This window comes from Haliotis asinina, chromosome 12, assembly GCF_037392515.1.
Source record: "Haliotis asinina isolate JCU_RB_2024 chromosome 12, JCU_Hal_asi_v2, whole genome shotgun sequence".
In the NCBI taxonomy this organism is placed as follows: Eukaryota; Metazoa; Mollusca; class Gastropoda; order Lepetellida; family Haliotidae; genus Haliotis; species Haliotis asinina.
The window spans coordinates 913296-930388 of NC_090291.1; the positions used below are offsets into that span (position 1 = coordinate 913296).

At 43.2% G+C, this 17093-nt stretch overlaps 1 protein-coding gene across 1 annotated transcript in view; it reads left to right on the top strand.

The window, feature by feature from the left end:
* Positions 1 to 2704: 2704 nt before the first annotated feature.
* The window catches only part of LOC137258639 (carbohydrate sulfotransferase 15-like), a 57269-nt gene continuing 42880 nt past the window's right edge, over positions 2705 to 17093 (top strand). The window contains exons 1-3 of the mRNA XM_067796336.1: positions 2705 to 3137; positions 4013 to 4186; positions 5902 to 6000. Coding sequence (XP_067652437.1) covers positions 2705 to 3137; positions 4013 to 4186; positions 5902 to 6000 — 706 coding nt within the window. The remainder of the gene's footprint in view (positions 3138 to 4012; positions 4187 to 5901; positions 6001 to 17093) is intronic.

Below are 17093 nucleotides of genomic sequence, written 5' to 3' on the forward strand. Positions count from 1 at the left end.
GATTGCCATGTGCTCTTTCCAAACAGGACAGTCTTTTGAGAATGATGGGTGTTCCCCTTTGCAGTTAGCACATTTTTGACATTACTGTCACAATCTTCTGTTGTGTGTGTCTTTTCACTGCAGTGAGCACCCACAACAGACAATGTGGAAGTATTTACACCGTGCCCAATCTTTTGACATTTGAGACACCTGAGAGGGTTAGGAATGTATGTCTCAACATTGAGGTTACAATAACCTGCCTTCAGAGATTTTGGTGCATTAGGTAGAGAAAAGGAAAACAAATAAGTATTAGTTTGGATGGTTGTGCCATTTTTACGGGTAGAGAAACGTTTTACATAAAGTACACCCTGATCCTTCATCTCGGAAACGATATCTAGTTCCGACATGCCAGCCAACAATCGCTCACGATCTCTAACAAAACCCTTGCTCGTATTGAGGGTCTAGTGAGCTGAGACGTTAACAGAAATGCCAACAAAAGTTTTTGTGTTCAAAAGATTAGTAGACTGTTGTCTCTTGGCACACTCAATCAAACAGGGCACCTGAACGCAATCTTCTAATATTCTTCACATCGCCGGCAATGCCTTGGATACCCTTAGACACAGCAAACGGGTTCAGTTTTAATGGTGTCAAATCCTTTGTCTCCATGACAACAAATCGAGGCCAGTAATCAACTGGTTTGGACATTCTGAGATCGTTGTCAGCAAGGTCAATTTCGAGAAGACGTTTATTTTTTTTGTTTGGGGTTTCATAAGCCATGGTTTATATTTTAGATTTCATCATCCGAGCTCCCCACCTACCACGGAGTATCACAAGGACAATGTTAAAAGCAAGTGGGTCTCCAACTTGCAGCACCAAGGATAGTCGGATGATATACTCCAGCAGAAGAGTTATAAATAACAAATCCACCAGATTGGCCCATGAGCCACCGCCTTCTGGCATAGGACTCTAGGCAAAGTGCAAAATATCATAGTTCAAAATTATAAACAACGAATATGAACAATTTTGCCAAGACCGAAAGGTTAACATTTACAAATCCAATTCGTGTAATGACAAATAAATATAGGCCATACACACAGGGCTTGGCGTGACCAGCCGATTGATAGAATCGGGCCGATTCTACCACCCGTCTAGGTGAAGTAAGGGCCGAAGTGGTGTGTTGAGCAAAGGGAACACGATTCAGACTCCCAGTGCCCTCAACCACCAGACTACCGTCCTCCACCGACACGGGACGCAACCCACGGCAAACAGGTTGGCCAATTCGGTCGCCTCTTACGACCAGCAATGGGGTGCTGTGGACACATTCTGTCCCGGATCCACACGGGAGAAGAGCACTTACCGTTACCCAGCACCCACCACGAGGAGGTGCCTCACAAAATATATAGCAAACTCACCAAAGTCTTGATATGAGAATGAGAAACAGTTGTGCAGAATGTAACAAAGCAAGCGGTCAGACAGTGGTTATGTAGACGTTGACGGTGATTAATGATGCTACTCAAGTAGTCTGTGTATTTCCGGGTCCGTCCACAACACAGTAACTAGCATTTATATATACATTCAGTCGTTTCCTCAAAGTTCGAGCACATACGACCATCGCCACTAACGTGGAATGCTCTAGAATAGTCTCCCGGAATTTAACAGATAGAAAGCCAAGGGTAGATAACTCTAAAGTACTGCCTTAGAGGCGTTCCACTTAGATAATTCTCTGTAGGAAATGTGACCCATAATAACTAACACAAAAACCTTAAATATTGTGACCCAATTGCATTTATCGCAATAATACCAACTCAAATCACGGAAAATACACTCTCGTAACATATTTTTGTTGTTTTACTGTCCCTTCTTGACATATTTTATTCAAATATTATCTGTTGCTATCTTTTTACCAAATATGCACTAGCATTGGCGGTGTGACTACAAATTAAAACCCATTCGCTATGTACTTGTAATTATATTAGCATAATATCAGTCTATGAATGGGTAGCATTTTAGCTACAGTGTCATAATTATTACCCTTCCAGATAAGTAAATTAGGTCCTTTCATAATAATTGTCTCTCAGGAATATAACCATATAACCATAACTGCATAAATATTATTCATTTATTTCTATTATATATATACATATATTAAAAGATGTGGTACCGATTCTATTCAAATCATTCTGCATGAATATATAACACTGAATTGCTGATATTTTCCGTAGTTCGAGGTAAGCATTGCCTCGACTCGATGTTATGAAAGGAAAGCTCACGAAAATGTACACGTGATAGAAATCCTTCATCCAAACTTTTAAGCAGGTTCTCCTGCAACACCTGTACATCTGTTCAAGGTTTGTATGTAAGTTAACTATGCATTGTTGATGCTATTATGGCACCTGTGTGATAAAAACATAGTGTATAAATGTTCTAAGACTTAAAATCAGCTCTCGATCAAAGGCTACAAACTTTGATCTCCCTGAACCGCCATCAAACATACAAACCGCGTGGTTCTCATAGTTTTCTTTGGTTTAACATAAGAAAGGAAGTATATGCCTTTGAGGCTTTCTACTAACGTGCAGAAAAAGAACGTAATTGGGACAACGTTTTGTTTACTTTGACTCAACATCAAATCACAATGGCACATTCCATACCCAGACGCTCTATATAAAGGCCGGATTTCCCTTTTATCAATTACGGTAGTCATATCAATACAGACGATTGACAGACGATGGTATCAAAAACACGCTTCTGTTTTCTAACAGTCATACACATAGCAGCTGCCTTCGAGTTCCAAAGTGACCTGCCATCGTTTTTTTCACCCTCTCACAGCCGTGTTGATACATCCACTATTAACCAGGTAAGGAATGCTGTCAGCGTTAAGGAACAGCAAAGTCGCCTTCAGAAAATGGAAGAGCTAGTAGGAAAGCAGGAAGAGCGGGTGGACCACCTCAGTGAATCACTGAAGGAACAACTGAGTCAGGTCCAGGATCAGATGTTAGCCAAGATGGAGGCATCGCAGTTGGAAGAGAAGTCACAGTTGACAACCATTGAAAAACAGCTGCAACAGCTGGACGGTCGTATGGACGCTTTTGAAAATGTTTCACGAGAGGTGCATTCTGAGAAAACAGATGAAACAAACATCAACAAAGAGAAACCGAAGGGTAAGTTTGGGTTCCTCTGTTACAATCAGCACAAAGTGATGTCATTTATTTTTTGGGTTTTTTTTATTGCTAATGAATCAGTTTGCACAAATGTAATTGGGGCGTCTTCCACAAACCGTTTCCATAAATACTCAAATAAAAAGGAAGAGGTCACACTGCTCAAGAAGATATGCAACCTGGTGATGTATCTTCCTGTCAACGGGAATACAACTGCAATGTAATAGCAAACCCTGACTTGGTTTCATAGGTTATTTTCTTTCGTACACAGTGTATCCTCTATTCCAAACTGAAAGTGTGAGTTATCGCATGCGTTTGTGAGTTTAACATGTAATGCACTACAGGTATGATATATTTCAAATCAATATGTTGTATCACTGAATAACAGAATCGTATCATCACCCATCTAGTATTAAAGACTAGTGAACATCCGGACTAGAATTGATATTCAGCAGCCCATGCTTGTCTTTAAAGTTGACCAACGGGGTTGGGTTGACAGGCTTGCTGACTTAGTTGACATATGTCATCGTAACCGTACTGGGTAGAACGATGTCTATACTGTTGATCACTTGAATGTCTGGTCTAGACTCCATTATATACAGATCACCATCAAATAACTGGAATATCAGTGAAGCGATAAGCAACAGCCAAACCAAACCAATCTAATATTACAACACACCACGTGTTTACAATTTATGATACAAGTAGTTTGGTATGACATGGCAGTTCACAGGGTCAGCATATGTTTCATGTTTACTGGTTGATAGTATATTCCACTGTGTCATATATGATATCAAACATGCCATGGATCTCCACCTCAGCTCGAGATGGTTGATCCATGTGACTACATGATGCAAATTCCGCCTTCGTTATTTCAGTGAAGTTCACAACAATTCAAGACGTGGGGCTCTCCTTCGCTCTCATTATGGAACCTACGAAACCAAGGAAAATGGAAAAGCTTTGTGCTCAACTAGTTGAAGGGGGTCGTCTTATTGTCCTCGATACAAAGTTAAAGTTGGACGCTTTGAAAACATATGTGGCCAACGCTTCGGGTAAGCACGGTGTATTATTTCATATTATAGCTAAAATTGATAGAATTATCATTAAACACTGTCACGTTAACATAAATAAGCGGGACACTATAACGTGATAATGCCCACAAAATGCTTGACGACGGACCATTATCAAGACTGTTGTTAGGTGATGTCATAAGTACCTCAGCTTTCGATGTTCAATCACCTGCGGGTCATTCGTTTGAACTTGTGTTCATTATTGACGATATTTCTGACTCACATTCGTCGCATGTACCTGTGCCATCATGCACTTCTTGCCGGTGCGAATTATAAAAGAAAAACTGCATCATAAACATCCTTCCTCGGGCAGTTAATGAAAGAGCTCGGAATTCTGCAAATGATAAAAAATGAAAAATAGCGTTACCCTTATAAACGGGATATCATTCCACATAGGCGTATTACTGAGCAACCATTACACGGTCTCAAACACAGTGTCACTGTCGGGCATTACGTTGGAATTTACGACTTGACCAACGAACGGAATAAGATATCTGTGTGCAACTGAAGTTGATTTAGTCAGTGATCACCTGAAAATAAGTATACATATGCATGTGGTAATGACTGATCTCAGAAGACGACACTGAATACATCCACACACCGCGCTCATATTATTAACAGATCAGTAATCAACTTTGACATTTGCAGTAGGATAGAAACTACATTCCCTTTCAACATCCGGAAAACATATTTGCTTAAAGCAGAGTATAAAAGAATGCCCCATGGATCAAAAATGAAGTTTTTCCTTTGATTTGTCTTATGGGATTATTGACCTACAAAGTTGAAACATGTTGAGTCATGTGCACTCGCTCCATAACTGAGATTGTAAATCCACTTGGGATCAGTTCCTCTTGTCACAAATATATCACATGAATGCACAGTCCTAGGACGACAGTATAAAAGAGTGAGTGAGTTAAAATCCAAACTCAAATTGGCAGTTTGTCAGCCATACGGTGACTGAAACAAGTTGTAAATTCACCATAAACACATGTAAATAATGAAAATCTGCCAAGGAAGGACAGTAAAATCGACTAGAACATCACTGTATTTTAGAGGTAAAACTAGCATCTCTATCTAAAGTTTGATTTCAAATGCTGACAAGACAGTACACAAGTGGACCAAAGCAACTGAACGTAGATTCCCATACTAGCACCAAGGGGACTCACAGTACATTTGCTTCCTGCATTGGCCCTAGCTGGATTTGCACCATACCTTCAGCTGTTAGCAATTTAGGACATTTAGCCAATCATGAAAGAGACACATATTCTACGATTAAAAACGTGTAACGTTTTAAATTACTTTGAATAGTTGTGGACTTACGATGATAGTATGAAAATTCTGAACATACCATTGCATTAGATTTGATGGACAGAGCATTATATTTTTCCGGATTGGTATCCAGGAGGAATGGACATGTCTTCGCGTGTAATGTCTGTAAGCATGATAAACGTTTAACGCTGTTGTGAAATATGACTCGCCTTTCACAAACTTTTGACACGTGGCTCTTTCCGTCGGCGTCATCAAAAGCCACAGGACAACGTGAGTCGAAGCATGTTTTCAGTGATAAGACCATCTTTCTTCTATGAAGAAAAAGGCTCTCGAATACACTGTTAACGTCCCTCTGTCCAACCTCCATATTATATTCGTCATAAAATTGTTTAAGGTGTTAATGATTGCGAAGTTTATTTTCTTTTCAGCGAAGAGATCTTTCTACGTTGGATTACGAAAGAAAGGAGATCGACACCTGTGGTCCAATGGAGAGGAGCTTGACGAAACCTTTTGGTGTAACAAGAAAAGTAAGATACACAAAAATGCTTGTGGTGCCGTCAAAATAAAGGGCCACAACCGTATCTGCATTGGCGCACTTAGATGCACAAGAGGAAAGATTATCTGTGAGAAACCGTTGTAACACCACCATAAGGCAAATCTGGTCACGCCTGCTTTCAATAAAGAGATGCATACATGACATTTACTATCGGCACCCATTTGTTGATCACCGCCACCACATTGTTAGAATACTGCTGAGTGCGGCGTAAACCTGAACCCACTCTGTACACACGTTTGTTGATGCTCCTCCCCCTCCCCCCTCCCCCCAAAATACAAAACAAACAAACAAAAAAAACCCCAAACCAAACCAAAACAAAACAAAAAAAACCCAACCCTCACCCAAACACACACACACACCACTATCACCACTACTTCGTTCATGGAAAGAAATTGGTTACTGAGAGGTGTCAGTTCAACCTTTCAACCTATGCCTACAGTCCGTTTGGCTTAAAAGCGGACCCATGAGTTGCAGTCTAGCTCGAAAAATAATATACATAAGATACTATCATAATCAGAACATCACTGTGATGATTTTGCAGAATATATTTCCTTAAAATAAAGTTGTTTAACAAACTATCACTAAAATATTGCGTGTGCGAGAAAGCATGGAGGAAGCACAGCGAGTGAGTGAGTGAGAGAGTTAATATTTAACGTCACATCGGCAATATCTCAGCCATATCGTGACGCGAACATTTAAGATTTAAATGAAATATATAAATGAGGTAAAAATCTGTCAACGAAGGACAGTAAAACAGCTAGAATGTCACAACCGGAATTAAAACTAACATGGAACGTTTAAACTAATATCACTATATGGACAACACAATATAAAAACAGGCTATAGATCGCCAACAAGAGAAGGTAGATCACCATACTAGGGACCATGGGGACTTAAAGTACCTTTGCACCTACATGGACCCAAGTTATATTTACACCATCCCTTCAGCTGCTGGCGATTGTTGGAAAAGTTAACCGAAATTAAAACAACAAGAATTCTACGTTTAACAAGCCTGGTAAGTTCACATAGACCCGAACGTTTTTGGACTTACATACCCTCTCAGGAGAACAATATTTTTACAATACTTCAACCCCCTTTGAGGGTACAGCCACCAACATTTCAAGTTACTAATCCAAATTACCAATCATTAAAATAATAATAATAATAAAGTAAATTTATAATGCGCAGAATCTCCAGGCACTAAGTGCCTGCTCTATGCGCTACAGAATATGTACAAATGTATTGTCATTGGATGTATTATACATTGTAGAGTCTTTTGAAGGGATATGTCTTCAAGCTGGTTTTGAAGATAGTCAATGATGTAGACGCCCTCAGTTGAAAAGGTAGATCATTCCAGAGTGATGGGGCGAGAGATGAAAATGACCTATGCCCAAACTTTTTTAGGTTTACTTTGGGCACTTTAAGAAGGAGCTGATCTGCTGATCTCAGTGCACGAGATGGGACATACTGCTCAACTAACTCTGTCAGGTATTCTGGTGCAGTCTGATGGAAGCACTGATATGTTAGGGTCAAGATTTTATACTGGACACGAGCTTCGATGGGTAGCCAGTGTAGTGACACAAGTGCGGGTGTGATATGTGCTGTTTTCTTTGTTCTTGTCACAATGCGAGCAGCCGTGTTTTGCACGCGCTGCAACTTTATTATCTGATCTCTTGTTAACTGACCAAAAAGACTGTTTGCGTAATCCAGTCTAGACAGGACAAGAGTTCTAGCCAGCATATGGGCCATATCGGGTAATCCCGAACTGATCCAATATTCCTCAGGTAGAGGCAGCAGGTTCTACACAGATTGCCTATATGATCGTCCATAGAGAGATTGCTGTCAACTAGAACTCCAAGATTTCTTACACGTTCAGAGAGAGGAATGTTAGAGTCCCCTACTCGCACTGTGACTACATCAGCAGCGAGACGTTTTGGGAGAGTACCAGCAAGAAGTGCCTCTGTCTTGCTGTCATTTAGTTTGAGTTTATTCTGGGTCATCCATGACTTGACCCCGTCAGCACAAGCTTCAAGCGTACTGACAGTTTGGGCAGAATCCTCAGGTTGGAAAAAATGAGTAGCTGAGTATCGTCGGCGTACATGTGATGTAGCATTTCTGTTGATGAGATATACTTCCCTAGGTTTGAAGTATACAGACTGAACAAGATTGGCCCGAGCACTGATCCCTGGGGAACACCGTACTTCAAGACCGCTGGTTCCGAGCTGCAGTCGCCAATACTGTCAGAGAGATAGGACACAAACCATTTCAGCACAGTCCCGTGGACACCAATGGAATCTCTCAGTGTCACAGCTATTCTCTCATGATCAATAGTATCGAAGGCTGCGGAGAGATCCAACAAAACTAAATAAACTTATCTACAGAAGTATGCATGTCGTTCATTATCCGAAGTAGCGCAGTTTCCGTGCTATGTCCTGACCTATATGCAGACTGATATTTGTCATACAGACCAAACTTGTCTAGGTGGGAAGACAATCTACATTTAACTGCCCGCTCCAGCACTTTAGATAAGAAAGACAAGTTTGATACAGGCCTATAGTTACTGAGAGTTGATGAATCTAGATCCTGTTTCTTTAGAAGAGGCTTCACTACTGCTCTCTTGAATCTTGCAGGCACAGATCCAGTTACTAGACTCTTGTTGATAATCCTTGTAATCACGGGCAGAAGGATATCAGAGTACATGAGCAGCACTTTGGTAGGTAGCGGATCCAGCTCACGTGTAGTAGAGTTACAATCGTTAATGAAAGACTGCAGTTCATTCTCAGAAAACTCTTTGAAGGAATCAATAGGAACACCACTGAAAGATGGGACATCACAACCGACACTATCACCGGAAGTTACACCGTCCAATTCCACACGAATCTTCTCAATCTTTGCAAGAAAATATCCATTGAAATCATCAGCTAAGTGTATTTCACAGGAGTGTGGAGGCAAGACACTTTTCTTTTCTTTCCCCATAAGAGAGGAAACAAATCGATGTAAAGATTTTGGACTGTTTGAATGTTTGACAATCTTAGACAAGCAGTGAGTCGCTTTTGCGTTCCGAATTACTTGTGAAACTTCATTTCTAGCTTTCCTATAAATTTGCCTATGTATTTCTAGCCTTGACTTTCGCCACTGACGCTCTGCTTTACGGCGATGTAGCTTTGCATTTCGCACTACCTCAGAGTACCAGGGCGATGATCTTTTAGGGTTGATATTTTTCACAGCAGCAGGAGCATGCGTATTGATGAGATCGGATAGGGTCTTATTGTAAGCGTCAACAACATCCTCAAGATCATCAGGGGGGTGCTGGACAAGTGCAGAAGTGGCTAAGTCATGCCTGAAATGGTCTTGATCAATCGACTTCAGATTCCTACACTTGACTTCAACACGCTGTGAGGGTGGTGTTGTTAAAGATAATTTGAACGTTACAAAGAAGTGATCTGACATTTGTTTATCTTGGACCGCTACATCAGTAACAAGATCTCTTCGTGACGTCTGTATTATCACAACATTGATAGTGGATATTGAAATCACCAAGAAGAAGGAAATTCTTCTGTAAATGTCTGTCAAGAATAAGAGCAATGTCCTGAAGAAAATCTGCTTTAAGAATCCGATTAGTTTTAGAGGGTGGAGGTCTATATATACAAACTGTGTGTAGGCTAATATCTGAACATGACATTAGAATATCTATACACTCAAAGGAACTGTACACGTTGTCTGCCGACTTCGTTACACTGACTGGAACAGAGTTCTTGTGGATGATTGCAATACCTCCGCCAGTGGAGTTAGTCCGGGGGGCATGTAGGAGTGAGTATCCAGGAGGGGTCATCTCTGCCATGACTGCCTCGTCACCACGAGCCTTTAGCCAAGACTCAGTGATAAACAAAATGTCAAGTTTGTCATCAATGATAATGTCATACATGTCAAAAGTCTTATTTCTAGACTGTGCATTCCACAATGCAGCTTTAAATTTAGCTGATTTCTTATGATGGTCAACATTAACCAGGTGGAGAAAGTTCACACCTTTGCCTCTTGAGCGAGGTTGCATAATCCTATTTTCACATGAAAGAGACACCGTTGTTATTTTCCTTTGTTTTTTTGCTTCCTCCCCTACAACTTCTTTTCTTCCTCCTGATTGAGCGGAGTGGTATACCTGCATGCTGAACATCGTCAACAATAGAGCTGGGGAGTGTAGGATGAGTAGAGCCAAAGTAGTATATACAATGGGGGTTCTGGACCACTTTCAAGAAATGTCTCTACAAAGCCTTATTTAGTAAATAAGGCTTTGGTTGGGACCTTAGATCTTGCTACTATTACCCCTACTACAAAAAGGTTGGGTGTCTATGAAACAGTTTACCGTGTATTGGTTGGAGGTAACACTGTGCCGTACGGTACGATCAATAATTCTTCTCTTACAAACCCCCTACCCGGCCCATCCCTCAAGTAGTACAAGTTAGGTTCGTCGGCTTTCATATCCACTTTATCTATGTTGTAAGTTTTGACTGACCATATAGGATCGGTGGCCCGCTTACGGCTATCACCCTCGTGTTCCCCCGGCTGGTATAGATACCTCACTAGGGCCCTATCTGGTATCTGTTTCTCCTTCCCACGCAATGGAGCGGCCGACTCTGCAACTATTGATTTTAGTTTGATAGCGTCTGCCGGTTTCTTACCGGTGAGACGGGTGACTTCATGGTTGATTGCCGACACCACCTTGGGTAACCTCGTGACCCATTCAGTCGATCGTTTTCCAGGGGTGGCCATCTCCCTAGCATACTGATAGCCGAACAAGCGCTCAGCCAAAGTCCTATTAAATCTCTCAACTATGGCTTGGCTGCGATGGGCTCCGGCCGTGCCACGCCTGACCTTTGTATCGTGTTTGGCTAGCAGTTGTGACACGGCACCCATGAACTCCCATCCGGGGTCAACTTGCAGCTCTGTTGGCCACGTCAGCGGACTGCGTTTGTATATGCGTTCGAATCCTCTGGCTACCTGGGCCCAATCTTTCGTGGTCAAGGGTTCGGCTTCCTTGTAACGACTGGCTACGTCCACTACGGTTAAGGCATACTTGTACCTCTTGTCGTGGGGTAGGAACAGTAGGTCTGCCTGGTGAACGCTATTAGGTATGTTAATACCGAACCTCCTTCTAGGCACGTAGCGTGGTGCCGGCAAATAGATCTGCCACAGGGCTTGTTTTTCAAGCCACGCTTTGGCTTCCTCCGGGGGTACTCGCGCTATTTTAGCTAGCTTATCTACTGCGCTAGCTCCTTTCCAGTACCCACGCGGGCTGTAGTAAATAGCCTCAAATTTTTTCATGTCCATACGCGTATGTGTTTATCCCATCAATAGCTATCCAACGTTTCGTGTCCATAGGCGACAGGGACGTCTTGTTTATAGTCAGTCCGTATATCTTATGTCCATCACTTCTAAGTGTGTTCATTTTATGTCTAAAGGTACGGGTCTTCAACAGGGCTTCCTTGAATCTGGCGTGTTTGATGTGTTGTTTCACCACATACTTCTTAACCCCCATAGCCTTCCGGATCTCACTATTGTCGGCTTTCAGTATGGAGTACATCTTAGGTCTCAAACCTATGTACTCGGCTATGGGCGTGCCAGCACACTCGTCCTTCATCTTACCTAGGACCTTTTTATTTACCGTACTGTGTAGGGCATGGGTCTTAGGGTAGTCGCTGGTGTCGTATAAATCGAGGTGTTTTTTCATGTCCTCGTACACGTCCTCGGTTCGAATCTCCATCAGCAGGGAATCCGTGTCAGTGTACAGCACTTCACACCTGTCGCCGTACTGTTTCTTGAGCTCGTTGTAGTAAAAGTCGTACATCAGGTGTTTGGATAAATCGAGGATGCTCATCCCCACGTAAACAGGCCGGTTGAATTTTATGTGGCTTTTCTTCATGTGTAGGGCAACCAGGTTGTCTGTGAATATCTTACTACGGTTGAATGCCGGACTGGCTATCAATCTCCTGAGCTTGTTTTCCTCACTCGACCGAACCAGCTTCACGGTCACGCGTTTCCTCAGGTTCTCCATAGTCTTACCAAACACCGAGTTGTTCATGAGCTTGTAGAGATTTTTCTCAAAATCACTGGTGGCTTTTTTTCGTAGGTCTGTGTTCATTCTGATGTAGGGCTCCATCCATGGGCTCTGGTCGAACATGAGCACCCTGTGTATTTTGGTCAGCCTCATACCCAACGACAGGTACAGCTGTAGGTTGCGATAGTGAACGATGTACTTGGTCTTATTCATTAAGTTAGGCACAACGTCTGTCACACGACCACCTGACAAGTTATGTTGGTACTCAGACATCCAGTCTGGGTTAACCCTCATACGTTCGGGGGCCAGGGGGTAGCTGTTGTGCGATGTGTGTAATTCCTTGGGATACTCTAAGTCAACCTCGAGGATATACCCTTTGTTCGAATCTGGTGCAACCCCCATAACATCAACGTGGGGTACCCATTCGAATCCCCCTGTAGGTAGATACTGGCTCATGGCCCAGCCGTACAGGTTGTTTGCGTCTAGGTAGAGAATGTGATTGGTTGGCTTGTTAGGATCGTAACCTTTCACGTATTGATTATTTGCTTTCGCGTATCGTTTGGATGCCATGGAAATCCCACCTCGCAAGCCTTTCTCAATGAATAGGTGCATGTCGTAATCTGTGAGCAATTCCAAATTAACTCCGGTCTTTTTAAGCAAGGCGTCCCACGACAGACCTGGGCTGGTGTAATACCATACGGGGTCGAGTTTATACTGCTTGAAACACGTCCGCCTAAACGTCTCAAACACGTCGGCTAACAGCAGTACATCTGTTCTCAAGTACAGGTCGTGATAATCACCCAGGTTCTTACAACCCAGTTTATTCCATACGTTAGGCGCGTGCGAGTAATCATCTCGTGAGACGGACGCCTCATTCAGCTTGCTATAAAAGCAGTCAATAGGGGGTAGTCTGGTCTCGGTGAACTTGACCCAACTATCCATGTACTCATAGGGGTACACACCCTTCCTCATAAGCAGGGGTCTAGTCTCGGCGTCTGTGTATCGATCGGTGATAGGGAAGGTATTGTTGGCCTTGACCAGACTGTCGAGTGACGACAGGAGGAACTGAAACGAGTCAATGAACCTAAGTCCGTTTAAGCTGAAGGAGATGTATCTCTCCATGTTGTTGGGGATGCACGTTATATTACCATCGATTTTCGCGATGGCCTGCATGATCAAGTGTGAGTCGTACCCTCTCAAGTTGTGAAAGACAACGGGGATGTTTATTGTCTTAGGGTTGATTTTAAGCTTGAGGTTGCACGCGTTGTGAGCGGCGCCTCTATACTTACCAGTTATGTGGCAGTGATCTCTCACCGAATCACCGTTAAGTGGTGAGTCACACACGTGACAGTTAGTGCTACTAGCGTGAGCTAGCCTGTCGACTCGGGTCATACGCATGGGAGCGATTCTATACAATGCATTCCTAATAATTTTTTCTTCCTCCTGCAAACACTTTAGAAACCTTTCAGCCGCGTCAGGGCCCCTATACACTACCGGAGCTTTCGTTTCCCCGTCACAACGGACGACAATGTATCCAAACCCACAGGCTTTATGCTCTTGTGTCTTGTGGGTGAAGCTACCACTGGGGGGTGTGGGGGTATCCCCCACAACTAAGGCTTCGAAGTCGGCGTATATGATATAAGGCACAGACATTTGGTTCTTGTGGTTACTGAATTTTAAGATATTATCACCTACCTTAGGCATGTCGACTCGTATGGCCGTCTGCCCCACACCTTGACAATCATCCCGGTGGGATTCTAATAAATCAGCTCGGGTGAAGCCATGTAGGCATCGTTCACAGAAGTGGGTCTTTTCTCTGTGTGCCGATTGGTCATACAACAGCCTGCTAAAGTGTTTTATCCATGTGTAGTGATACTTGTCACCTCGCTGGATCATGAATATATTGATAACTTGGCGATCCTTCACCGGGCTGACCCTGTGTACTATTGTTGTGTTACCTTCGTGCCCAAAGACATTTATAGCCATATTATTCTGTTTTTCTACTTTAGTGATCTGGGATATGGGGGTGGGTTCATCTATACCATCCCAGTTGAGCCCATTGTCTTGGGGATAGCTAGAAAGCCTATCTGAATGAGTGCCAGCTGGAAATAAGGCTGACCTGATAGCTAACCTCAGGCAATCGTTTCCTCTATTCTTAACGTTTACTATGGCATGTTTGTTCCTATAGTAGGGAGGCAAGGCTAGGTATGACCCGCCTCTGAACGGCACGTAGTTAGCTATGTCTAGATAGACATTATCGATTTTATCTACAACCCACCCGGACCCCAAGTGTGTGTAGCGTTCTAGGTATTCTCGTATCTGCTGAAAACTGGTATCGATTGATGTGTCAATGGTCTCTGTATGTGTGGCGACCTCTTGTTGACCTCGGAAGTAAGGCTGAACATACTCAGTGGCCCCTGTGGGGCCCCCAACCTGCTTATCGAGCGACATTTTCACTGTGATCTGAAACTTGATACTTCCTAGGTTATTTAGTTCCTGGTTGACCTTATCAGCTATCAGAGGCTTGATATCTGTAATGTCTATGTTTCTATCAACGTGCATGCGCCAACCTCTCAAATAGTTGCCTACAGCGCGCTCAGTGCGCACGAACTGTAGGTCAATAGCTCTATTCTGTCGTAATAATTCTACAAGCTGTGGTTTTCTCATACGGGAATACCCGCCTAAACCCAAATCGTGTGCCTCGGCTTTCAGTTGTTTTACAGTGGGACGTGCTACGGGGGCATGTGATAACAATGCGGTTAACCCGGCTCTCCCCAGGTTTGAATAACCCGTGTGTCCAAGCTGTTTTGCTTGAGCTTTTAATTGTGTTACCGTAGGAGGGGCTTCTAAACCTAGTAATCTCAACAATGCTGACTTCCGCATTCGAGAATACCCGATCACACCTCTCTGTTTTGCGACCCGCTTGAGCTCGCGTACAGTAGACATAGTGTTTACACCTAAGAGAACCAATGTCTAATTGCTTCACAGTAAAGGGAGGTAACCCTTAAGTGGCTATCTTGAGCAGTCGCCTACGTTCTTTTATGTAGCCTTTTTTATTCTCGTAGATGAGTTGATGTCTGACTACGTTCGCTCCGTGAGCTTTACATAGACAGTAGTGTCCTTTAACCCCGATACCACACACAGAACACGTGTAGTTAGGACTTCCCATATGGAAACAACAGAACCCCTGATTCCTGCATTTCCTACCACAGGCCTCGGTCTTCCCCATAAGTATGTATTCGCATCGGTATGGAGCGGGTCTCATGTTTACTTATATAGGTATTTTAATTTAATTGCTTCGCAACCAACGCAGTAGCTGCTATACCCAACACTATGAAGCCCAGTTCACGATTCATTTGTCCCTTGGATGGTGTGTAGTACTGAGCGAGTGTGGGTTTATTGAGCGGTTCCAATTGTTTACCAGTTAGTAGGTAGTATTCTTTCATTGCTTCATCAACATCGTTGAATGTTTGAACGGCATGGTTTTCACGCTGGAGTTGTTCATTAATAAAATCGATCCTCTGGAGACGTTTTTTAGCGTACTCGGCCTGTGCTCTTTGTAATTTCTCAGTAGCGAGATCGTGCCGCTTCCTTTCTTCCTGTATTTCAGCCGCGTGATCATCTCGTAGTTTCGAGAAGAGGAAATTACTCCCGGAAAATGCCAGGGCATTCACTAACGCCCCACCGACCATCATAGCTATCGTTGCCATCCCTATATTTATTTCATTATATTATCAGGTATTATTCCTTGTTTTACTAGGATGTCTTTTGTGGCCATCGCCATACCAAGGTTCATTATAAGCATACCCATATCCTGCAGGTTGAAATCTAGCTTGATAGTTGGTTGTTTAAGCACCATTTTAGTCAACCGAGCGTACCCTACGGCTAGACTGGCGACCACTGTGGCGTGGTATGCGTCGTTGACGAACGTTTTCCCCTCAGACATTATGTATATGATATAAAATATTAAAATTATAACATGATATGCGGGTCTACCGTGGGGGTGGGGGGCTCACTGTTGGGTGGTGGCTCACTGTGGGAGGGTACCCCCACGTATAACCACGAGATAGCCAAGGCAGCAGTTACACCTACAGCCAACAACAGTCGGGGGTTGGTCACTTTATGTTGGTTACACCACCGTTTTTTACCGGCAGCTACTCTCTTAGGATTCTTCTGTCTGGTTACTGTGGGGGGTACCCCCACTGAAGGGGTCACTTCCCTCACCTCGGGAGGGGTTTCCCTCACTGGTTCCTGTGTCACTTCCGTCACCTCGGGAGCAGCATCCATCTATACTATTATTATTATTTTTTCTCTTAAATTGACAATGTTTTGCTGTGATAATCGCCGCCGTCACTGGAGCCAACAACATACCATATTTGTGGTACAGCCCGCAGCTGATAGAGCTCACGGCATGTTCGATAAAAGGGTCTTTCTCGAGGTCCTCCCACAGGTAAAGTCGGCGCTCTGGTGGAATGGGAAGGAAGTGTGATACAATACCGGTGTATATCTGGGTCATAGCCGATCCTATTGTCTTTGTTATTTCTGCTCCGAGTCGGGACTCGTATCTAGCGTACAGCTTATCGATTTCTTCGGCTGACATTTTGTGAATTTTATCCGGAGTGTAGTCTCCAAAGTAATGTTTGGCTTTGCCGCCAACAGCCAACGCCACCAGTTTCTCTCGCTTGGGGGAATCCCCCACACCCCCACTGGGGGTACTCCCCAACTGTTCGAGCAATTCCTCACACTCCATCTTATAATATAACAAGTAAGATTTAGTTTTAACTATATAATACCCGATGCAGACAAAACACAGTGAAATGAAGGTTAAGTTGCACACGACAAATACTTCAAATATCATAGCTATACTTAGCATTTGCTTAGCTTTGCTTAGCTTTGCTTAGCTTTGCTTAGCATACTATATATGCTACTGGTTGGTCGGTTTTTAGAACGAGCTTAGCGTGTTTAGTTTCAGCGAGCTGTTTCTTTACCCGTTCCCGTTCTAATTTGCTCAT